We start from the raw sequence: 25011 nt of genomic DNA, 5'->3' as shown, positions 1-25011 counted from the left end.
TAGTTCACAAAGGTGAATATTTCGTCATTTACGAACCCCCATGTTGTTCCAAACCTGTATGACCTCCTTTTTTTCCCATATTAGTGAATGTTCACAGTGAACACAGCTGTCTGTGGTCTCCATTCACTTCCATTGTATTTGAAAAAGACAGCCGTACATGGTTAATGATGAGGAAATAGTCAGATTGAGTCTCGTTTTGTGTCTCAAAGGAGTCTCAGAGGCAAGAGTCTTTGTACTGTAAGCCCTAATATAAACCGTGGCCCGAAGTAAGCCTTTGTTTGGGTTGTAGTTGCTGACTGGTTAATTTATTGTTGCCTGTCCCCTCCGGTCCAGCGCTGGTCTAGCTGAAGATGGAGTGTGGTGTTCAGGAATCCATAATTTCCTTAGAAAGGCTTTTTAAGCAATGCCTTATGGGAACTTTTAGCATTTTCGTCAAAGATTCAGGTTCTTTGTATGTACTTAGTGCTGTAAGGATAGAATAGAACACAGTATGACCTCAAGGTGGCCACATACATGTACACAAACAGGCTGCCATATACCACAGCTTGTCAATGGCACTCAATCATGTCCTGCGTGTTTTCTCTGGTCAAGAGCAGCCAATGCAAACAGCCCTGGATGGATTTGCTATATGTTGATGCAGCAACAAGGATGGAAGGCTGGAAACTCAGCAAGTCCAAACATTATAACCTACCCAGCAAAATCACAAGTCCTGTTCGTTTCAGATTATTAGTTTAGGAGAGCAGTGCTGACGGTGCAAAGGAGGTCTCACTCGGCACCACAGAACATCCAAACTCTGCCATGGTGAAAGTGCCAAGTTGTTAAGAAGCAAAAACCCAGAAAGTAGTTTTACCCGAGGAGATAAGGTTAGCTAAATTTGTCTTTCATATGCTTTATTTTGTTTCATCTAACTCTGTTCCTCTGAGAAATCTAATTCGATACAGATTGGAATGTCTGTGATTCTGCTAAATTTTTATTTATTTTTTTGTACACTTCTCATTTATTTTAACCTTCGTTGTTCCTCACCTTAATCAATTCCTTCTTTTAATTAAATATGTAATGTTTTAATTATATATTTAATCACATTTTTGCACGTATGTGACCCTTGACCACAAAACCAGTCACATGGGTCAGTTTTCTGAATTTGAGATGTATACATCACCTGAAAGCTGAATAAATAAGCTTTCCATTGATGTAGCCTATGGTTTGGATATGACAATATTTGGCTGAGATTCAACTATTTGAAAATCTGGAATCTGAGGGTGGAAAAAAATCTAAACATTGAGAGAAAATCGCCTTTAAAGTTGTTCATTTATGTTCACGGTTGTGCTGCATTCACTCACAAAAATAAATGTTTTATATATTTACTGTAGGAAATTTACTAAATATCTTCACGGAACATGATCTTCACTTAATATCCTAATGATTTTTGGCATAAAAGAAAAATTGATAATTTTGACCCATACAAGGTATTGTTGGCTATTGCCACAAATATACCCGTGCGACATGTGACTGGTTTTGTGATCCAAGTCACATATACAGAGTTTGTGATCTTTCATAAATCCCACTTTAAAGAAATAGTCCTCCCAAAAATGAAAATTCTTTCATCTCATTTACTCAATGTAATTCCACGCCTCTATGACTTACTTTCTTTTGTAGAACATAATGGAAGATATATTTAAAGTCAAATAGTTCCAAAGCAACACTGGACCCCAATGACTTTCTTTGTATAAACAGAGCTCTTTTGTGTTCTGCTGAAGAAAGTAGTATATTTTTCCGAATTTTTGAGTAAACTACAGAAATCTTGCGAGTTCATGAAATCACAGACGTCCTGTGTTAATAATTTTGACTCGAGTGCTGTTTTGAAAACGAGTCCAGTCCGAATATAGCTTAATATGCTAGTTGTTTCCAGAGTGGTCAATTAAATGGCAAAGTTTTTTGCAAAAAATTCTCCTCGACCTTAGTGACCTCTGAAAGGGATGAATCAGTATCTTGTAACTGCCACGGAGGATTGTGGAAACACACAGGCTCGCCGAACCATTCAGGCTAAATAAACAGCAGCGATTTAGGAAGCAGAAGTTTATGCTAGGAGGTCTCTCTGTGGCTGCACTCAATAAATTTTTCACATGGAGCAATTTTGAGTTTGAATGGATTGAGGTTTCTCAATCTCATCACTTTATTTACGTTTCAGATTTTCATCTTTTGCGGTTGAGCTTCATATTTTTGGTGAATGGTGATGCATAGCTGCAAGGCATTTCTTTTGGCTACCTTGGAAAGCTCTAATTTGGTGTGTAGGCCTAAAAATCCTTCAAATGTCATTCTTCTTTGTCCGTGATCAAAACGGACTGCTGACCTGGCTGAAATACAGAGAGCAGTTTAGAAAGCAAGCAAACCCAAGGCCAAAATAATTTCATCTTTAACTTTCTGATCCCCTTTGTGTTTTCCACAGTTATGGCCTTGCTAGGTAATAAATGTCTCTCTTTATTTGTTAAATATAAAGTTTCATATTCGCATCGGCTCAAACTAGAGCTCCGCATGAGTCTATACCTGCAATCTAGAGATTATTACTTTCTCATTTTTCATATCCATTATTCTTTTGCAAGTACTGCATTTCTTTTCTGCTTAGCCATCCAATGCAAGGCAAAAATGAACCCATACATTCACCTTGAGAGTTTAGATATCTGTTAGCCGTTTGATTATGAAGTTTGTTACGCTTGGCATATCAGTAGAGCCAGCTTATCTGAGCACATTCCCGTTTGAGCTGGAATGATTACAGTAGGACTATGACCATCTGGAACACTGGCATATCTTCAGGTATGGAAATCTTCAAACGTCCCACTAACCCAAGGCCAAGCAAATTAGGGCTGCTCGATTATGGCAAAAAATCATAATCACAATTATTTTGGTCAATGTTGAACTATTTGACACTATTATTGGTGGGCGATACGATCAATGATCATGATCAATTTCATGATACGAGTAATTTTAGATATCAGTTCATTTAGATATTGTGGTATAATAATTATTTTGGTGAGCTCCCACTGACTAAGGAAAATAGGTTTGTCTTTGTTTGTTTTGTGAAATCTCATGTTGTGTGACATTTCAATCCCCACAAATTTAATTAATTATCTTATTTCAGCTTCTGTATTAATAAATGTCACAGTTATCTGAGTGTAATCCCTGCATCCCTTTGCTGCTGCTTTTCTTGTTAGACAGTATGTTGTTCAAGTGAATTTTTTATTTGTCCTATCCTGGGGTCTATTCCTTCTTTTTTTATTTTATTCTAAATATAAGTTACAAATTTATTACAAAACCTTTGTTTCATTTCATTGTTTCACTTAGTCATATCCTCCAGACTTTGATCCATAGTTAAAACGATCCCAGTCATTTTACCTTAAGATTATGAATGTAAAACGTAGAATAGTTTCAGGTTAAAATAATGCCGTAGGGTCGGACAGTGGCCCCATAAATCTTTAATGGTGTTGCTTGGAGGTTTGTTGTCTGAGGCTGAGCTCAGTAAATAATCTTCCTTAGCTCTACACTTGTCTTCAGGCCCAAAGTTGCAGATTCATGTGAAAAGTCTCATTAAGAGCAGCGGATTATTGAGTGCAGACCCGGATGGCTTTTATCCATTGACTCTGCTCACACCAAATCCCTCTTGGTTACAGCCAATTTACTCATGAAGAAAAGTGAAATATTTAACACTTCCCTCTTCTATCAATCATGTAGGTTAAATCCGAGAGCATGCGTTAGCACTCGGAAACTGGAAACACTGACAGACTTTTCAGCAAAAAATCCTTACTCCGAAACTTTGACGAAAGCTCAAAATACACTGGTAGAAGTGCAGTCTGGACTTAATATGAGAGCGGCTTGTTGGTTTAAGTGAATTTTAAAAGCTAAATCCTCATATGGCATCTTGGCTGATGGGCTGTTTTTTCTTGATCCGTTTATAACTGTGCTCAAAGCAGCTTCAGAGTAAATATTCAGCTCTGAATTTCATATCTCACAGGGCTTTCGCTCTGACAGAATGACTTAGATGTTTTTCAATCATGTGCATTTTATTTGTTTGAGCGGCCGGGCATTTTGATTTTGGTTGAAGCATACCTGTGAATGGAGAAGATAAGAGCTCCAATGAATTAATTTTTTATTTACATTTTTTTTTTATGAATTTATTTTTAGTTATGGTGTTGTTCTCAGTCGTATATCAGCATATTAAAACCTCCAGGCATTGATTTATTTTTTCAGGCCTCACTGCTTTTTTTAAACATAATTTAAGAGCTACATCAATGCATTACTGCTTTCCTTTTGAATATTAAATTTGTATAAATATATTGGAAATGCAAATATTAAGCACCAAAGGACTTAAAATTAAAGCACAGTTAATTTCTCTTGGCGGCTGATATTATTTTTAGTAGTTGTTGTGTATATTTTTAAGAAATCAGTATTAATAATTAATTGTGCATTCTTATTTATATTGTACTTTTTATTTATATAAAAAAAATATTAATTAAAAAAAATATATGCACCTTTTAGCATTTAAAATTGTTTTTTTTATATATATATATTTTTTTTAATGTATTTTTTTCTTTCTATATACTTTTAATAGCTACTGTACCATGAAAAGAGTAGTAACAAATATAATTATCAATAATTATTTTCTTTCTTTTTTTTTTCTTTTTTTTACTACATACAATTGAGCAAAATAACAGTAAAAAAAAAAATATATATATACCTTTCTTATTCTATAAATCTCAGAAAATAGAAAAAATCCAAAGCTTATTGATTTTTTGGCAACCTCCAAAATGTCCTGGGAAAAAAAATTGCTGCCAAAAATGGTTTTCTTTCTTTCACTTTTCTTTTGAATTGGTCTGTTGTGTGCTTTATCTTCATGGATAATATCCTCATATGCCTGTTTCTAGTAGTTTAATTTCAAACTGATGGAGAGAATCTGACAATGGGAGGAAGGGAGAAAGCCTGCATCCCTCCTACCGGGCAGTGTTAAACCACTTATTTCAAGACAAACTGGATTAAAGACAAAAGCTAAATTCCACATTGGGCTGCAGAGGGCCTGACATTGAAAACAGGGCCTGTATTATGAAGATGGACACTTTTATGCATTTGTTTATGCAGGAGATGATGGAGATAGAGCCAAGCACTAAAATCCTTGCAGTCTATGACTGGTGGTCGTTCTCTAAGGGTTCAGTCTTATCAGATTTTGTTCTGCCTTTCTAGATGGTTTTCTGCCTCTCTGTCTTGTTCTATTCCCCTGTTCAAGCTCATCTCTAGAGAATTGAATGCCATTACAGGGAAATGAACATTACGCGCATAGAATTGATTTTTCTGTACTGTGTGATAGTGCTTTGAGAGTCCATTCTTTTATAGTGACACGTCTGCATAGACATGCATGTGTTTTCCCCAGTGCTAGTTACTAGACAGACTAGAAGTGACAATTTTTTTTTAGATGGCCAGGTAGTGTGAAAAAGAGTTTTACTATGTCCCCCCCCCCCCCCCCCCCCCCGCACAACCTGAGGATGTTTTCGCTTGGTTAAACACAGCCACATTTAATCCAGCATTGTGCATCAGATACAATAAGGCAAACACATTCTTGCTCAAATATGGTGTCAAAAAAAAAATTTTTTTTTTTTTTTTTTTTTTTTGCCTCCATGTCGTGCATTAAAATTTTAATGCACAGCTAGTTGTGGATTATCCTTTACTTATTTTCAGAGTGGCAATGAGAATAATGTATATATGGAACTTGATTTTATCAGTTGGGATACTAGGGTGCAAATAAAAACCTTTGTTTTTAAGAGTGTATGTATGACTGAATTAAAATGATATGATCAGCGATCGTTAGATTTAATCAGCACAATTTACTGCAATGCTTTTTTTCCCTTAGTTGGTCAGAACAAAAGTGGATGTTACTTACTTGTTCAGATGACATTTTCCAGTGAAAATTCTTATGTTGGTCATACTTCCAAAAAATAGAATCTGTGATTGCAAATGACATTATCTACACCGGCGCGATGACTGACAGCCTCACATTCTCCTCAAAACATTGGATTCATCCGCTCTGTGTTGTGCCGAGGCACAACCCACGTAAAGTTTGTAAATAACTGCAATTGCAGATTTTGAACAGAGATGGCGACAAAGAGGAAAAACTACGGACTGCAGCTTTAAAGGGTTAGTTCACCCAAAAATGAAAATTCTGTCAGTAATTACTTACCCTCATGTTGACATTCGTTCATCTTCGGAACACAAATTAAGATATTAGGTAATTGATATCTGCCAGCCCAGAAAAGTTAGTAAACACAATGTTAAAATAGTCCAAGTGACTACAGTGGCTCAACCTTAAGTTTATCAAGCGACGAGGATAATTTTTGTGCACAAAACCCCCCCAAAAATAACGACTTTATTCAACTATTCATTTTCTTCTCTGTGGGCCTATTGATTGAGTTCACGTAGTGTAACAGCGCAGCGCTTCTGGTTGTACGTCAAAACGTAGGCTCACTATTGGCCAGCATCACACGCATCACACACATGACCAGCGTCGGCCAATAGTGAGCCTACTGTACGTTCTGACATACAACCCAGAAGCGCTGAGTTACACTACGTCAACAGCTTAGGAGAATGACATGGAAGAGAAGAGATGGTTGAATAAAGTGGTTATTTTTGTTGTTTTTTGCGCACAAAAAGTATTCTCGTCGCTTGATAAACTTAAGGTTGAGCCACTGTAGTCACTTGGACTATTTTAACAATGTCTTTACTAACTTTTCTGGGCTGGCAGATGAAATTACCTTGCAGCCTATGAATTGCAGCTCTCAGATTTCATCAAAAATATATTAATTTGTGTTCTTACGAGGTTTGGAACAACATGAGGGTGAGTAATTACTGACAGAATGTTCATTTTTGGGTGAACTAACCCTTTAAGTTATACTGAAAGTATAAGAACGTTATTACATTTGCATGAAATATTACTGTATGCAATAAAGCTATTTTTCCTCATAACAATGTGCTCTGATGAATTATACACAAGACCAAGAACCAGTGTTATTTTAGTATTATTTAAATATTATTATTTTGTTAATGCTTTTTTGTATTAATATATTTTTTTATGTATTACTGTTTAGGTTTAATACATTTTTGTTTAAGTTTATTTATCTTCAGTTAGTAATGTAGTTGCTTCATCTTAAAATGATACAATATACAGAATTGTACGTGTGTAATATCTTCTACACACACAGAGAGAGATTCAAACCTACGCAAATCCCAGGGTCTATGTGTTTTGGCTCTGAACCTGCAAGTGCTAAAACCCATGCTGGTTTTTGAGAGCCTGCACAGTCCCAAACCTGCAGCCGCCTCATAAATCCAGTGAGAATCCTGTGTGCAAGCATTCACACTCCCGCATGACCTCACTGACACATCTTCAGTCTCTGCTAGAGCTCCACAATCGCTCTCTCTCGCTCAGTCTCACCCCTTACTGGGCTTAAGCGGCGTTAGACCGCCGGTAATATGTATAGAGTTGAGTTTTTATTTATTTATATATTTATATGTGTGTGTGCAAGAAACTGCCCATATTTGCAAGGCTTTTCATGAGTGTCGGCTGACAGGGTTATGTGGAGTTCAGTGATTCTCTTGTAAGTGCACTAAAATGACAGATGCGTCCCCATAACTATACTTATTTGCAGAGATTTATACCTGTTGAAAACTATGAACGTCTTTCATCTGTTTGACTTCACAGTCCTTCAGTGCTAGATGAAGATTGTGTAATACATCACCCCAAAGCTCTCCCGGCCCATATAAAAATCCCATATCAATGAAGGGAAACATTCAGGCGAGAAGTGTCATTAGATGAGAAGACATTTTGAAAGCTTTTTTCCTGCAGTGAATTATTTGACTCCGAGGATGTAGTTCTGCTTATATGCTGTGTGATCGTCGCTGGCTTACTGGTGCAGTTCACTAATTAGGGACATGATCTAACTCTGTACTACAGATGTAGTGAAGTATGTGAGGACTTTCAAGTGTAACCAAGGAAATTGCAGATCTTGCAAGGCAGCAAAAAAATTTTGTTAGAGTTGTATCAAGTCTTATGAATTTGCTTTTATAAATAAATAAAATGCCATATCAAAGCCGCTATTTATGTTATCAATTATCATGACACTCGGCTGGCATCTTGTTTTCAGTCAGTTGAAGAAGCAACACGATGTCTTCGCTGACTACAGTACAATTCTCTATGCATATACTGTATGTGCAAATTCTACAGTGACCTCATCACTTTCAGTTAGATTTTGAATGTTTTTATCAATGTAAATGGGAAATGTTTTTCTCAAACTTTTTATCTAGATTTTTTAAGTATAAAGTTTACAAAAAACAAAAATAAAAAAAGCAAGACTGAAATTATCCACAAAACAAAGTTTAAATGGACATATGTGAACACTTTATTCTGAACATACAGACTTTATTCAAATTGTATTTAGTAGATAATTTAACTCTTTGGTGTGCTATTATTTATATTATTATTATTATTATTATTTGGTAAATATTTTAATTACATGCACATAATTGCTAAAGCTTGGTATTGGCAATGATTTCCAGTGGATTTAGCGTGAACTATAGGGCCCAAAACATTAGATTAAGCTTTTTTATTTTTAGGTATATTTATAATATTAGATATTATATTATATTATTAGTATATTAATAGTATATTATTATATTATTTATTTCACATTTATTTGTGGAAAAAAAAACATTTGTGTTTTCATTGTTAGCTAGTCGTCGCACACCACTGAAAAAGACATGGATTAAAATATTGATTTGTTCTGGATTTCATCGATTTGTTCTTTAAGAATCGATACTAAATTGTTTCAATGAAAATAATTTCTGAAAACTGTTATTTTTGCTCAGCTCTACTTGCTGCAGTAGTTTTTTCTTCTAATTTTCTTCTTCACTTCAACTGTATTTATGTCCCCAGGGGGGGCAATTAGTTTTACGGCAAGACATACAAACAGGCAACCATAAAAAATAGAAAACGATACAAGAAATACAAGGAATTAACTTTTTTGAGATTTATGTGGGCAGTTGTAAACTTCATACCATGGTAGTTTATAGGGGGCTGGGTATTGACACAAATTTCACAATTCGATTCGATTTCGATTCACAAGCTTGCAATTCGATTCGATTTCGATTCGATTCAATATAGATTATTTTGGATATCAGGTACAATACATTGCAAATTTTCTCAAGGAAAACAAATCTCTTAACTATTATTGTAACTGATTTGTATACAAACACTTAAAATACACTTTTATTTATTTTTATAATAATAAAGTTATATGAAATTATATATAAATTTAAATGGTGGCTGTCATAAAAAACTTTCCAGATTTATTCAAACATGCATTAAATATTGAAGAACATTAAACATTATAATGAATATGTAATATGGTGCATATATTTAACAAAATGCTCCTCTCTAGAGTTAATTTTTCTAGCCGACTAACGAGTTTATGGTCACTGGATATGGTTTTTCTGAGGTAAATGTGACGTTACATGACATTGTTTACTAACGTCTTTCCACGGTTGAAACATTGATTGAGCGATTCCATGTGACATGATATGGACTTCGATAAGTTTTACTCTATCTTTTAACACATTTTCAGATGCTCATTCATGTTTATTTCGCGCTGTAACTGGTATTATTAAGGCGGAAGAAGATCACGTGCGTAGCGCTGCTTCTCTTGAGCTGATCGAGCTGCGCCAGAGCGATCTCACGCCACAGCGCCAAAACGGTAATTATGTTTTTGAATTTCGTAAGAAAATGGACGTAATTTGAAATCTGAGACTTTGTTTCATATCAATAATAACAAAGCACAAAGATGATTGCGATTTATTGGATTGGATGCGCGCAACAATGTTCCATTCATTCATCAACTGAAAACAGGATGACTAATCGATTCTTGGGATTTAAGAATCGATATCGTTTCGTAAAAATGAGAATCGATTAAAATCGAGAAATCGATATTTTTTTGCCCAGCCCTAGTAGTTTAGGTTCTAAGATGCAGATCCTGCCTGGCTACAGTTCTGTATTTCTCTTCAGTCGGACAGTTCCGCTTGGCCTCTGTAGCCTGCCGCTTCAAGACCCCTGTGGGACGTCCCGTTTACGACCTCTTCCCTTCAGCCTGCAGTTCACTCCGCCGGGACATGCATGCGCGTTCCACCTGAAACGGCCAACCATACTGTATGCATGAAATCAAAATACCTTGAGATCTTATCAATATTTATCATGCTAACCATTTTTATTTATGTACACAATTATTGTGTGTAATATCTTACTGTACTCATTTTATGCACTTCAAGCTATTGTTGTAGTTAGTTGTATTGCTTATTCATCTTTCAGGATCATTAATGCACGCATCATACCTTCGGTCAGCAAACTTAAACAGATGTCACAGGAACTAGAGAGACAGGCAGTTAACTTGATGTTGTGCCAGATTGATGACAGATTGATATGTCTTACAGACATGGATACTGTACTGCAATATACATATATACAGTATTTGTATATTATTAAAACAATTATCTATTCAATTCTCTCTCTCTCTTTTAAGCCTCTCTGATGGCATGTGGTCACACATTCAGAGCTGTGTGCCTGTCAGGACTTATGGTACAGGTTATGTCATTTGGGATATGCTCTGTACATCTGTGCTACATAACATGATTACATGGGAAGTGGCCTGTTACAGACATTTCCCCTGTGAGCAATAATGTGCTCTTTGTCTGAAGCAGAGATGACCAAAAACAGGACCAAAAAAAAATCAATATTGTATAGAACAGCTGGACATTAATGCAGAACACATACTCACTGTCTCATATTCTGTTAGGGAGTCAGCAGGGAGGGGAAACAATTCTCTAAGTTACAATAATGGTGTCTTGGACTGAAATTTTTTTTCGCAAATAACCTTTAGGGGGAATGCTTTGTTAATTCTTCCCGCATTAATCTTTAATATCAGCATTTTCCAGATGTACTGTACATAACATCTTTTATGAAAATGAAAAATCTTCCATTCACTCGCATTGTTCCAAATCTGTGGAATACAAAAGGAGATGTATTCTGTTCTTTTCCATACATTGAAAGTGAATGGAGGTGAATGCTAGCAAACTCTTAAACTGACCAAAAGAATAAATATAGTTCATATGAGTCAAGCATGTTTCTAGCTGAAAATGTTCCCGTCCGCCACAGATCTGAAATATATTTTGCAGCTCTGTGTTGCGTTATTTAACTTACGAAACATGCATTTATCATAACTGATGCCAAAAATGAAGATTTTCAGCAAATAGCGACTTCAATTTTGGTCTATTCCTCGCATATGGTTTCATAAGGCTTTGAATATGACATACAAGTCATATGATTTCTGTGGTTCAACGGTGTGTGTTCTCATTCCCTTTCATTGTACTGGAATTGACTGTTAACATCCTGCCTAACATTTCCTTTTGTGTTCTGCAGAAGAAAGTAAGTAATACAGGTTTGGAACGACATGAGAGCGAGTAAACATTCGTTTTTGGGTGAACTATCCCTTTAATGGCGATCGACGCGGCCTTGAAGTAATCATTTGTGTGTTTGTTTGCCATCCGTGCCGAATGAGTTCCGTGTTTGGAGGAAGTCATAAAACTGCTCGAGGGTGTCCTCGATCCAAAATCAACATGAAAAAAGGAGTACTGAACTCTGCAGCTGCTCTACTGGGAACTATACGATGTATCCCCCCTTTTACTTAACATGTAAAATATTCAAACACTCCATAAATGCTCTGAAATCATTTTCATGTTGGAGTGTTTAATATCAGCACTGCGGTATGATGGATTGGCACCTTTATGAGGCCATATCTTGTTTATTTGATAAAGTCTGTAAAAGCCGGCTGTACGAGACAGAGATAAATGCGGCGCTGCCTTGCGCTGTGACGTCAAGCTGTACTCGCTGACCAGCAGTCAGTGACGCTACGTTTATTATTCTGGGCTCTCTGAAAAATGTGGAAAATGTGTGTCTACATTTGGCCAACGGTTTTAAATTGTTTGCAGTGACTTGAGATGCAAAGGTCTGATTCTCGTTAACCATCGCAGGCCTTGCAAGGATTGATGTCACGATGAAACCGTGGTACGTGCATGTATGTATTGAATAACACTTAAAACTCTGCTCATTAAGGTTGCTTGTGTTCCAGATTGGACTACAGTATTTATTTTTACGATCTCAATTTACTTGCTGTTGGATCTGCTGCTTATTTTCTTCATTTCTATTTCATATTTAATGCAGTTGGAAATCTTTGACTTATTGGTCAGTCTTGGTGTTGATTTACTAACAAGACCTTGTCCAGACCTGAGCTCAAGGGTTTGAAGTCATACAGAAAAATAAAATGGTTCTCCTTATTGAAATGTTCCAGTCAGTTTGTTCTCATCTATGTTTTGTTTTTGTGCAGAAATCGTGCCTTAAAAATGTCATTCATTTTTTATGTAATCAATTCAAATCAAGTCAGCCCAAACTATGCTCCTGAAAAGATTTGATTTATTTATTTATTTGCTGTTGTTTTGTTCAGTTAAACTGGATATATTATGTTTTATTACTATTATTGCATAGGCCTTCTTATTTAGTCTCTTTTGCTAAATGAAATCAAGTTCCTTTTTTGTATGTTTTTGATTGTGCCCAGCCTAATTTATTTTATTGTATACATTTGAATACATTTGATTCTGCTTATTTTTATATATATATATATATATATATATATATATATTTCAGTCATTTTGTGCTCTCATCTATGTTGTTTTCTCTGTTTTTGTTTCTCAGAAGAAGAACCTGCACCTGCTGTTGAGCGTGTTTCTTCTGGGCTTCTGGGGTATCATCCTTCTGGCTTGCCGTCTTTACTGGATGGGCAACAAACCTCCAAACTTCTCCAACTCGGACAACCCTGCAGCCGATTGTCCCTGTTTCCTGACTAGAACGCTAACGTTCCTTTTCCTCCCCGCCATGAACGTTTGGCTCCTCCTGTGCCCTGACATGCTGAGTTTTGATTGGTCAATGGACGCCCTGCCTCTTCTGAGGAGCATTGCAGATTGGCGAAACCTCCACACCGTTGCCTTCTACGCCTCGCTTCTGACGCTGACGTGGTTTGGCCTTCGCCAATACCCAACCAAAAGCAAGGAGACCAACGGGAAAGCCAATCATGTAGCAAACGGGAAGTCCACGAACGGACACAGTTGTAGCTCTGATTATGAACTCTCGAGTTTTTACTCCAACTCAGTGCACGTGAATGGAACAAACGGTACTGCAAAACATTATTCGTCATCTTTACCCACCACAGAGAGTTTGGTGGTCTTCTCATTGGGTCTAATGGTGGTTCCCTTCCTGCCTGCCATCAACCTGTTCTTCTATGTGGGCTTTGTGGTGGCGGAGCGAGTACTGTACATCCCTAGTATGGGCTTCTGCCTGTTGGTAGCAGTGGGGATGAGAGCTTTATACATTAGATTGAGGAGGAAGTCCTCCAGAACTTTGGTTCTAGGCTGCTCTGCCGCCCTGGTCCTTCTCTTTGGGATTAAGACCGTGTTGAGGAACCGTGACTGGCAGAACGAGGAGATGCTATACAAGTCAGGAATATCTGTGAACCCTGCTAAAGGTAATTTTAATATAGTCCAAGTAATTCAGGAGATTCAACCTATTTTCTGCCTATTTTTTGTTCTCTATTATTATATAATTATTCAAATATATTATGATCACCATTAGAAGCTTTCAAGATTGTTCTCTATTCCAGTGTTATTTTAGTATCATTGAGATTGTATAATAGGTTTTATTAATATTTTGAAATAGTATTTTATATTTTCCAGTTTCATTTCAAATTTTTGTTTTTATTATGTCTATATAGTTTTTATTAAATGTTATTTTAGTACATAAGCTTAAATTTTGCCTTGGCAACTAGCTGAAATTAAATAAGTTTACATTATATATAATTGTTTTACATTTGTTTTATTTTTATTATATTTCAATTAACAAATATTTTATTTAATGTGACAAATATGTTTTTTATGGTTTTAATTCTAGTTGACTGTAATAACCCTGCTCTATTCAGACCATAATTCTAGTTTATTCAGCCATATTGTAGTATTTATTTCCCCAAAGTCAAGTTCTCATCCATCAACAGTACAACAACCAGGAGTTGGAAAGTGTTACTTGACGATGTGAAAGCAGGATGTGTTGCAATCATTTATTTCCCCAAAATACAAAAAATGCTTTTGCAAACCAAAAATGGCAGTTGCTCATCATGAAAAGTCTGAGGTTTGAGGTTTCCTAAGCATCTCTTCATTTCTGTACTTCTTTTAGAGTTTAGTGGTGTATTTCTCAAAGATTTTAATTTAAATATAAAACATTAATTTATATTTTTTTAACTAAGTGATATTGACATTTACAAAGTGTAAAAATACTAAAATAGAACCGCAAATGCCTTTAAAGTGCTATTTTCCATTAACACTGAGAATATTACTTATTTTTATTTTATTGTAAGCATTAGCATAATGCATAAAACATAATGCACTAGTGCTAATGCATTAGATTAATTTAAAAGTTCCTTCAGTTTATCACTCACATTGATTTATGCATCAAATTCATTTTTTGTGTGTAAGAGAACCACTGAACTGTTAAATTATCATCCTCTCTTATTAAATTCAATCTATTAATGACAGCCCGTTATCTTCATTTGCGAAATCTCTCAAATTGATTATCACAATTTCATTTAAATCATTTATCAAGCCAGACTGCATCAATATGACTTTGTAATTACCTACCCGTGATCCAATTTTACAGGCTATGGCACTCTCACCCCTTTTCATGGCACAGATACTATGCATGGGTTGAGTCTAAGATTGCATTATTTTAATGTAATTTACTTTTTTACCCTTGCTTGTGCCTCTCGTAAGCACTATTAACCTTTGTGAATTTCTATTTCTGTATCCGCAAGCACAAAACATTTTCATAAAATTTCACAATGTTGCACTGTAACCTAACCGCAACCAAAGTGCAACAGTCTGGAGACCACTTCAAAGATTAAACCAAAAATTTAACAAAGAAAGTACATGCAATTTACATATTTAGATAACCAGAAGAAAAAAAAGTACCACACGGCAACATGCATATTACGTTTTAGTTGCTAAATATGTGTTTTATACAACCATGATAAAATGTCGTGGAAAGTTGTTTTTATTATTTTTATTATCATCATCATTATTTAATTATTTTAAGTTTAAGGGTTTTTTTTTTCGTAGAGCATACTTGCATCTCCTTTTTTCTGAGGAAAAAATGGTCGTTTTTTTGTATTTTATAGGTTGTTTGTCCATCGATTTCAGATGTGTCCATACTCATTTCTTTTGTTCTATTAATTTAAATATGTTTTAATCTCCTTCCTCAGCCTGGGGTAACTTGGGAAACGTCCTAAAGAACCAGGGAAAGGTGGCGGAGGCCGAGCAAGCCTACAGGAACGCTCTGTACTACCGGAGGAACATGGCTGACATGTTGTATAACCTGTGAGTGAGCGAACTTCCTCCTCGCGGTAGACTCTATCGATCTGTCCTATTAAATCTCAGGAAGAGGCCAGACGATGACTATCCCCAGATTCATCAGCCTTCCAGAGGACGGTGACAGGGATCCCCTAGACACATTAACCTCCACAGTCAGGGCATTAAGGCACTTAATACATAATTCATAAACCGCACACGTTTGGGCTATTCAGTTATCCATATAAAGCAGTGGGATTGGGAATCCTTAGGCACCTCACAATTCGATTTGGCTTTAATTCAGAGAGTCGTGATGTGATTACAAAACGATTCTCGATGCATCTCAATTTTTCAACAAGCGCATACATACCCACTTGCCTGAGATTAGTGTGACAGATTTTGCACACTCCATCCCACTGCATGGAACGTTATCCTGCAAATGTTTTTATTATAAACAGCATTATATTATGCATAAGAAAAGTATAAATTAATAATGAATAATATAATCCATTAAAACAATTATATTCTGATTTATAGTTTTATTTATAATGATTTTTCCAGAATAATTGAACCCATCACAGTGCATGTGGGGGGGGGGGGATATTTTCCTCCAGCCTTCTGAAATATTAGTGCAAAATCAAGGGCTTTATGTTAGTTTTTGTTCTCTGGAAATCGATTTTTCATAGTTATGTACCTCAAATATCATTGAACAAATTTGGATAAAAATGAAGTGGCTATAATGTTTTTTTTTATGACCTGTTTCCTTTTTTGTCAATATTAATTAATTGTGTTGCACTATTGGGTCGTAACACCATACTTTGAAACTCTTCTTGTTTTTTGTTTTTTTCTTCCCTTGGATTGCAGGGGTCTGTTGCTCCAGGAAAACAATAGATTCTCAGAGGCCCTCCACTACTATAAGCTGGCAATTGGGAGCAGGCCAACACTGGCTTGTAAGTACAGCTCCTCTTTTTATGAACAATTTCAAGCCTTCTCAGTCTTTACTGTGTCCAGGCAACTACAAATTGAGTGTGTGTAGGTGTGTAGATGAAGTCCAGCATTAAAGAAATAATGATTATTCACAGGCCTAAACAGTTGCTCTGTTTCCACTCTTGTCAGGGAATGACAGACGTTTGATTTGATTTCAACTGGGGGGAAAAAATCATGGCCAAAAAATCCTTTCATACTATCTGGCAAATATTGTACAGTGTGCAGTGGGGCCTTGGGATTTTTAAAGTGTTAGTGCACCCAAAAATGAAAAATCTGTCATCATTTACTCACCCTTGTTTTGAAGAATGTTGGTAACCAGACAGTTGACACTAGCCATTGACTTCCATAGTAGGGACAAAATACTATGCAAATCAATGACTACCGTAAACTTTGCCAACATTCTTCAAAATATTTTATTTTGTGTTAAACAGATGAAAGAAAGTCATACAGGTTTGAAACAACATAAGGGTGAGTAAATGATAACATCATTTTCATTTTTGGGTGAACTATCCCTGTAAGTTTAAGTTTTGCTTCACAAAAGGATAAGACATTTAGTGCAACTTCCTGATTTCCTGATGACTTCCTGATTTCAGAATAAATGCAAATGCGTCCCGTATTTGCCAGATAGTATGAAAAGAATTTGGCCTATTTTTTTTTTTTCTTTAGCAGCCAGTGGTTTTTGTGACGTCTGTAACAGATTTGTAATAGTGTGAGATCAGAGCAGACTGATGGATGTCTACTTTTCCTGATTCCTTGCTGCATGAGTCGTGATGGATTGTCCCTTCCTGTGATGTAAACTCATTTCTATCTGTGGTTCTATGTGTATATTATGATCTATTAAGTTAATCAGAATTAAGCTTGCAGCTGGAGTGGATATTCCCCTGCTGATTCAGAGTTGATTCTGGCCAGGAGGATAGTGAATATGTATTGGCACCTTATCGACTAGACTGCAGGCCGCCAATCTGCATAAATCAACTAGTTCATTCCACTAGCCCCAGTGGAGGTCTTTCTTTGAGCCTCAATAAGCCTCGTTACCTTTTGCATGGATATTCACCCGTTTTTTCTTTCCCATTCAGCCGCCTACTTGAACACAGGAATTGTCCTGATGAACCAGGGCCGTCTAGAGGAGGCCAAGCGCACCTTTGTCACTTGTGCCGATATCCCAGATGAAAACCTGAAGGATCCTCATGCACACAAGAGCTCCGTCACCAGCTGCCTGTATAACCTGGGAAAGCTTCTTCATGAACAGGGTCACCAGGAGGTGAGCTGATCTTTGCACAGTTAAACCCTTTAGTTTTAAAGTCTGTTTACTCCAAATCTGATGACATGATCAAATGACATGAAAGTGTTAGTCTCAACCTATTTTTGCACCACAATTGTAATTGACTTTTAGTCTGAGTGCTTGCTTCATTATGCTTTTAGTTGTGGCTTTTTATTGAATTAATGGTGTAATCCTTTTTTAGGAGGCCATATCTGTATATAAAGATGCAATTCAGAATATGCCCAGGCAGTTTGCCCCACAGAGCCTTTATAATATGATGGGTAAGTTTGTCTCTTTCGACTCACAAGAATACTTCATTCCGAGTCATATGTATTTTTATATTTATATTACTGCAGTTTATATTTATATACAAGCTGTATATGTGATTGTATGTCTCTTGGAGGATAGTATTGTTAAAAATGAGCATAAAACATTCAATGGAACTTTTATATCCAACTAGTATTTGTGTAATAACTGGGATAATGTACAGTCAGTAGGTCATTGTTGCAAAATAAACCACTTCAGGGTGATGCAAACCATCAGTGTCAGGTTTATTTTGTGATAAAGACTGACTGATTGTACATTATCCCTTACATACTGTAAGTGTAACTCCATATTGTTGTTTTTTTATCTTGTCTCACAAGTCTGGGTCTGTTACTTTATTGGTGCGTTTTCTCATGAACCCATTTCCAAAGCTTTCTTTGATCTATAGAATTGATTTTGTCAGTTTGAGTCAACAGCTTCACACACAAGAGAAGTTAGACGCTTTGTACAACACAGAGAGCGTGAGAATCGTTATCCCATTTTATTTAAAGCATGGGAGCAAACTGTTGGATTTTAGTATCTTATGCAACCCATTTACCAACCCACAGCTTTCCCTCTCATCCATTTTCTCACAATTATCTCATCATAACAATCATTTCTCCTTTCCCTGTTTGTTTCTCCCAAAGCTCATTTGTGGTCACTTGTCTTTTTCTTTTGTTTGTTTTTGCTGTTTCAACTGTATTTAGCTCATTTTAACAGCCAAAATGTACAGCTGTGTTCTCTGACCAACTAAGCCAAATACAACTTTACTGAGGAAATCAGGTTGTGTTGAAATGTTGAATAATCCTTTTAAATTGCTAAATAGACCAACATGTGTATGTTTTGTACATTTGGGTCAATGACAAAGCTTCAAAAAAGTTTTTTTTTTTTTTTTTTTTTCAATCTTTTCAAAATGGATGTATTGCATATTCCTAATGCAGAGTCAGGAATTATGTGTTTTTAAAAAAATCAGTTGTTAAATAACATTTCAAAGTGTTTAAATTCATTTTTTGACTTATTTTGTCAGGTGGTGCAACCAAATATTTGTAAAAATTTGATTGTGAAATCTTAGCAAAGTAACCCTTTGAGTGTCTACAGTGCCTAACACATTATTATGTGGTTGTGTATTTTATTCATATCAATTTGTAATTGCATTCTAGGGAATAATATCTTAAGCATTCGATTTTACATTTAAAGACAGAAAAATAATCATGGAAGTATACATATAAATGCATTCAAAACAATAGCTATTCACATCAATTGTGCCACCTGACATCATTAATAATGACAGGAAATATGCTAAATTACATACAAAATTACAAATACAAGTGTTTTAGTCAACAGTCTCTATTGAAGTTGAAGTGGTAAATTGATCAAAAATAGAATAAATCACATGATATCACATTCAGAACATAAGAACTGGAATAGGCTACAGTGCAATTGATTGGTTATATACACCGTAATTGTGATTGAATAACAACAAAGTCATGTTTTAAAACAATACAAAAAAAATCCACAGCGCAAGTCAGTTAAGAATGTTTTATTAAAATATCAAAAATGCACTCCTCAAAATGACTTAATGGACTTTAATGGAGCACTATAATAACTATTAAACAAGATCCCCTCTCTCTTTTCTTTTTGCAAGATATGCTTCTCTTGAACTGTGATTAGATGATGATTACTGTTTTTTTATATATATAATAATAATAATACTGAAAATTCCAGAGTTATTTGACTCGAGGCTGTTTTAATGACCCACATGTCCTATATTTGACACCAACACAACACAGACAGACTTGTATTCAGATTGGCGGGTCATGTGAAACCCCAGTGTAGTCACGTACCCTCTGCTTATGTTATTTTTGCTCTAATTACATTACATTAACAATGTTTAGGCTGTGTTATCTCAGTGAAGTAGCTGTGATTCGCTCTTCTATAATAATCTGTCTGAGTGGAGCGTGTGTGTTATTGCAGATGGGTGTTTATATTAGATGATGTTTAAAGGATAGGAGTGTGTGTTTATACTCGTGTCTTAAAGAGTCTGCATTTACATCTGGATTTATAAGAGTGGTGTTGGCGCTAGGACAATTGCTGAAGGCCAGAGAGGGGCGCTGTATTTTTAGAGTAGTATACATAATTTTTTGTTTGTTTGTTTCTTATATATAGTTTTTCTTTTTCTTTTCTTTTTTTAAAGAATTGTTAACCAATTAATTTAAGTATTTAAATTTTTAAAGTTCGTTTTTGCTTGTGATGTATTTAATTTTATTTTTAATTTTTAATGTAACTTTTTATGCTCAGTCCAAAATTAATACTGAACCAAGTGTGAGTAAATTTTTATTTTATTAATTTTCTTTTGAACTTTCTATTTATCTAGCATCATATTAGATCCTGAAACGTATTAGAATGATTTCTGAAGGATCATGTGACACTGAAGTCTGGAGTAATGATGCTGAAAATTCATATATGTGTGTATATGTATATGTATATATATTAGGGCTGTCAAAAGATTAATCGCATCCAAAATAAAAGTTTGTGTTTACATAATATATGTGTGTACTGTGTATAATTATTTTGTATATATAAATACACACACATGCTTGTATATATTTAAGAAAATTTTTGATTTTTGTATAATTTATATATATAAAAATTATATTTATATATAATATAAATTATATATAAATATATACAGTATATGTATGCAAATATTTCTTAAATATATACAAGCATGTGTGTGTATTTATATATACAAAATAATTATACACAGTACACACACATATATTATGCAAACACAAACTTTTATTTTGGATGCGATTAATCGCGATTAATCTTTTGACAGCCCTAATATATATATATATATATAACTAATAACTAATATTTTGTTGTTTTTGAGCAAATAAATGCAGCCTGGGTGAGGATAATAGAGACTTCTTTCAGAAACATTAAAAAATCCAAAAGGCCATTGGCAGGATAATTTTTGAGGCCTCGTGCCTTTTTATTTTTTTATTTTTTTTAAATATCCCATACAAAAATTGTCTAATATAAATAATCTAATGTAATCTAATAAATAATTGAATGTCTGCTGGTCACTAAACAATCACCCAGCTTAATGTTGGTTTCACTCAACGCTACAGTATCACATTTTAGACTTTTTGTGGGTCATTTTCAGTTGATTGCCTCTATTTCTGCTATGGGATAAACCACGGCGAGGGGGGGGTTTATGTGCTTCCTTAACTTTTGACATGTTGACCTGACCCCTGTCTCCTCCCCTCATAGGAGAGGCCTACATGAGGCTGAACAAACTGACAGAGGCAGAACACTGGTATAAGGAATCTCTCCGATCCAAGCCGGACCATATACCTGCGCACCTCACTTACGGCAAGCTCCTGGCTATGACGGTAAACTCACACTCTAATGAACACTAACCGAATAATGGGTTGTTACCTAGTTATTAAAGAGGCCATATTATGCCCTTTTACAATGTCTTTAATTTTCTTTTTGGTGTGTATAAGATTAGGTTTTCATGCTCGAATGTTCAAGAAACACATTGTTTTTCACATTTTACATTGTTGCAGCACCCCTCTTCCCACTCTGTCAGTAAAGCTCTGTTAAATATCTTTCTTCATGAAGCCCCTCCTTCTGAAAAGCACAATGTGCTCTGATTGGTCGGCTGGACCAGTGTGTTGTGATTGGTCAACCACTTCAAGCGTGTTTCGCAAATGTCACATCCCTTACTATAACCGCAAGTTTCAGCTTACACTTGGACATGGCAGCACACTACTAAAGCAACTCAACCAGGCATTACCCCTTTTTCTTTTTTGTTCTTTTTTTTTGCATATGCCTTGGGTTGGAATTATTTAAAAGAGGAATACTGTGATGTTCCTGGCAAAAAAATCTATAATCGAGACGTTTCAGGGAGGTCAGAAACAGTGCTTACTGATATAGAGAGGACTGTTTTTGACCATATAATAAAAGTCAAAAGGTTCCCAAACAACATTGGACCTCTTTCATCAGATAAATGACCTATTAGTAACTCTGTAAACGTCCTTATCTGGAAGTCAAAATTCTCCTATTGAACGTTAAATACCCTTTAGGCATAATGTAGCTTGAGCACACATTGGCTTTCTGCAAGAAGATACCATTACATAAAGAAACCTTTTTCATCTATAAATCTGAACTGAGAAGTCATGCCTTAAAACCAAAGGCATTCTTTCTTTCTCTCTAATCTTAAAATTTAGAACTGAAAAACTGATCTAGCTAAAAAAACAGAAGACCGGATTACTCGCACATATGCCCTGGTTCTGAATTCACTCAGCAGAAATCCGTGTGGACAGATATGAGAGAAGATGTGTTAAAAAAAGGTTGAGGGGAGGCGATTGCTCTGAGAGTTTACCTGTGTCTGTCTCCTTTCATTTCCACTCTGGCCATATGGTCCTCTTCGGGCCTTTTTCTTCCATGAGGCCACCACCAGCTGATTATGTAAAAAAAATACAGGCTGTCTTAATTTAGCATCTTTGAAAGCTCAGCAAGACAGTACAAGGAAAGCAGTGTGCTTTTGAAAGAGGGATTGTTCTGACGGGTTCTAGCAGAAATGGAGCTCCACTATTAAGCTACTATGGCAATAAAATCAAATGAGAAATGTGATGGAATCTCCACTACTTAGCGGTATCGTGTAAAGTCAAAATACTTTCTTAATACAGGTTCCTGTTCTCATTGTGAATGATTCATCTGTGCATGCTATTATTCTAAAGATAAAAGTTATTTGTGGAATCGCACTGTGAAATAGCAGCTGAACATGTTCCAGGCATGTTAAGCTGTGGTGCTCATTTTGGAAATGTTGGTTCATATCAGTTGTGTGTTGTGTACATAAGGGATCCCTCTCTACATTTTTCCTGTCCTCTGTCATCTTTCATTAAAATTAGGCAAAAAGGCCGAAGCTGTAGCCAAAATGTCTATATACTTTATTAAAAACAGTAGCAGGATCATAGTCATTTTGCGTTATCTGAGGTTTTTTTGGCCAAAGGCTGGAGACTACAGCCAGTAGTAGGAGCTAGTTCCGCATGTTTTCAACCCACCCATAGGGGGTGGGATCTCACGATAAAACAGCGTCTTTTCAGTTTCGAGTCAACTAGTAGCCTAGTTGTATCATTACTTCGATACTGAGTTGTTGTCTTTCATCCACATGAGCCAAAAATTGAAAAAAGTTAATTTATTCACTGACTATTAACCTTATCATTACCTTTAAAATGAAACTACTGAACGTGAACATAATAGCCTGATATAAAAAAGAAAAGAAGTGATGATGGATTTAGAGGATTTTGCATCTGAACTCTTCATGTATATAGCCGAATGCGTGGGCACACACACACACACACATATATATACTGTGAAGAGTTCAGATGCAAAATCCTCTAAATCCACCAGACTTCTTTTCTTTTTTATATCAGGCTATTATGTTCACGTTCAGTAGTTTTGTTTCAAAGGTAATGATAAGGTTAATAGTCAGTGATATATATTTGCTTTTGGGGTTTTTTGTATATATATATATATATATATATATATATATATATATATATATATATATATATATATATATATATATATATATATATATATATATATATATATTATATATATAATTTTTTTTTTCTGGTACCATAACTGACTTTTCAAATATGGGTTAAATTTGAAACACTTTTATGTGAAACACAGTTATTTTTATAAAACTCCGTAAACAGTTTAGATTGACCAAACATTTCTGTCAGTTACATCATTTCACACAACCAAGAATAAATGATGTGAGATCAAAGGGCTCTGTCCCTCTCTCTCTTTGACATTCCTTTCATGTTAGTTGACGTAAACCCCAGTCTGTCCGCAAACATCCCAATACAGGGACTCACACTAGACGCATGATAAGACAAAATAGAAATATCTAAAAAATTTAATTTCCAAAAACAAATCAATTGTTATTGCTCTATTGCACAAAAGCAACAATAACAATTAAAATGTAAAAAAAAAATTAAAAAACGATTCACAGGGGCAAACATAGACAAGGTTTGTGTAAGCCTAGGTAAGTTCTGTTGCTGTTGCTTCTATTTTTTTGCTCTTGCTTCTATCAAAAAACTTATGGTTCGGATCATATTACGGTTTTTAAATCGCAGATTGGATAATTTTTCTGATCAGCCAAAAAATAAATAGGGGGGTTAATGTAACTTTGCTATAATTAAAACTTTTTAAAACTTTCTCTCTATAATTGTCAAACTTATCAATTAATCCGCGAATCACATGCGTGTCAAACCGCTGGGCCTGGTCCATTTGGATCACGGATCAACTGCGACCCGTTGCACCCATATTTGCTTCTGATTACTTTTAGAGGGAAAAGCTGGCCTTAACTGCTGGTCTAGGATCTGTTTTCTTCGTAATAATAGCATGGGCGAAACAGATTTTGTAAGCAATCCAATAAGTGTCTGTGTTGGCACTCTGGAGAGCGTTTTTCTGTACGCATTTTTGCGACGTTGAGCTATGTTGCCAATCACAAACATTTATGTTGATTTCTTGAACGCAATGGCCAATCAGAGGTGTTATTAGAATTCAAATTAGAATTCACTCACCGTTCAAAGCCGTTCAGTGCTGAGTTCTGTACGTTCGCAAATCCTCTCATCATAACAAAGTCTAGACATTATGAGAGATTAATTGTTCAGTCAGCTTCATTGATTATAACGGAACTGTAGATTAATTTAGTTTAAATTAACTAAAATGAGTGACAGCTTTTAAGTGATTATGAAGGGAGCAATCTTTGCACACTTTCTGCCATGCCAAATCACGCATTCAGTAGCCTATACTTGATTTCCTGTTAAAATTTGAAGAGTCCAGAACAAAGTCAGTCCACCAGAGACATCACAGAACCGCACTGCTGTGATGAAACTCGCTCGAGTGAAAGC

General features: G+C 35.5%; 1 protein-coding gene across 1 annotated transcript in view; it reads left to right on the top strand.

The window, feature by feature from the left end:
* tmtc2b (transmembrane O-mannosyltransferase targeting cadherins 2b) overlaps positions 1 to 25011 on the top strand; it is a 102787-nt gene that overhangs the window by 60970 nt on the left and 16806 nt on the right. The window contains exons 3-8 of the mRNA XM_079873461.1: positions 12827 to 13652; positions 15435 to 15549; positions 16384 to 16469; positions 17583 to 17767; positions 17970 to 18048; positions 21347 to 21468. Of these exons, the coding sequence (XP_079729587.1) occupies positions 12827 to 13652; positions 15435 to 15549; positions 16384 to 16469; positions 17583 to 17767; positions 17970 to 18048; positions 21347 to 21468 (1413 nt within the window). The remainder of the gene's footprint in view (positions 1 to 12826; positions 13653 to 15434; positions 15550 to 16383; positions 16470 to 17582; positions 17768 to 17969; positions 18049 to 21346; positions 21469 to 25011) is intronic.

Source organism: Squalius cephalus (genome assembly GCF_949319135.1).
Source record: "Squalius cephalus genome assembly, chromosome: 6".
NCBI classification, from domain to species: domain Eukaryota; kingdom Metazoa; phylum Chordata; class Actinopteri; order Cypriniformes; family Leuciscidae; genus Squalius; species Squalius cephalus.
The sequence above is the reverse complement of the archived record's forward strand: the minus strand, read 5'-3'. Positions and strand labels throughout refer to the sequence as shown.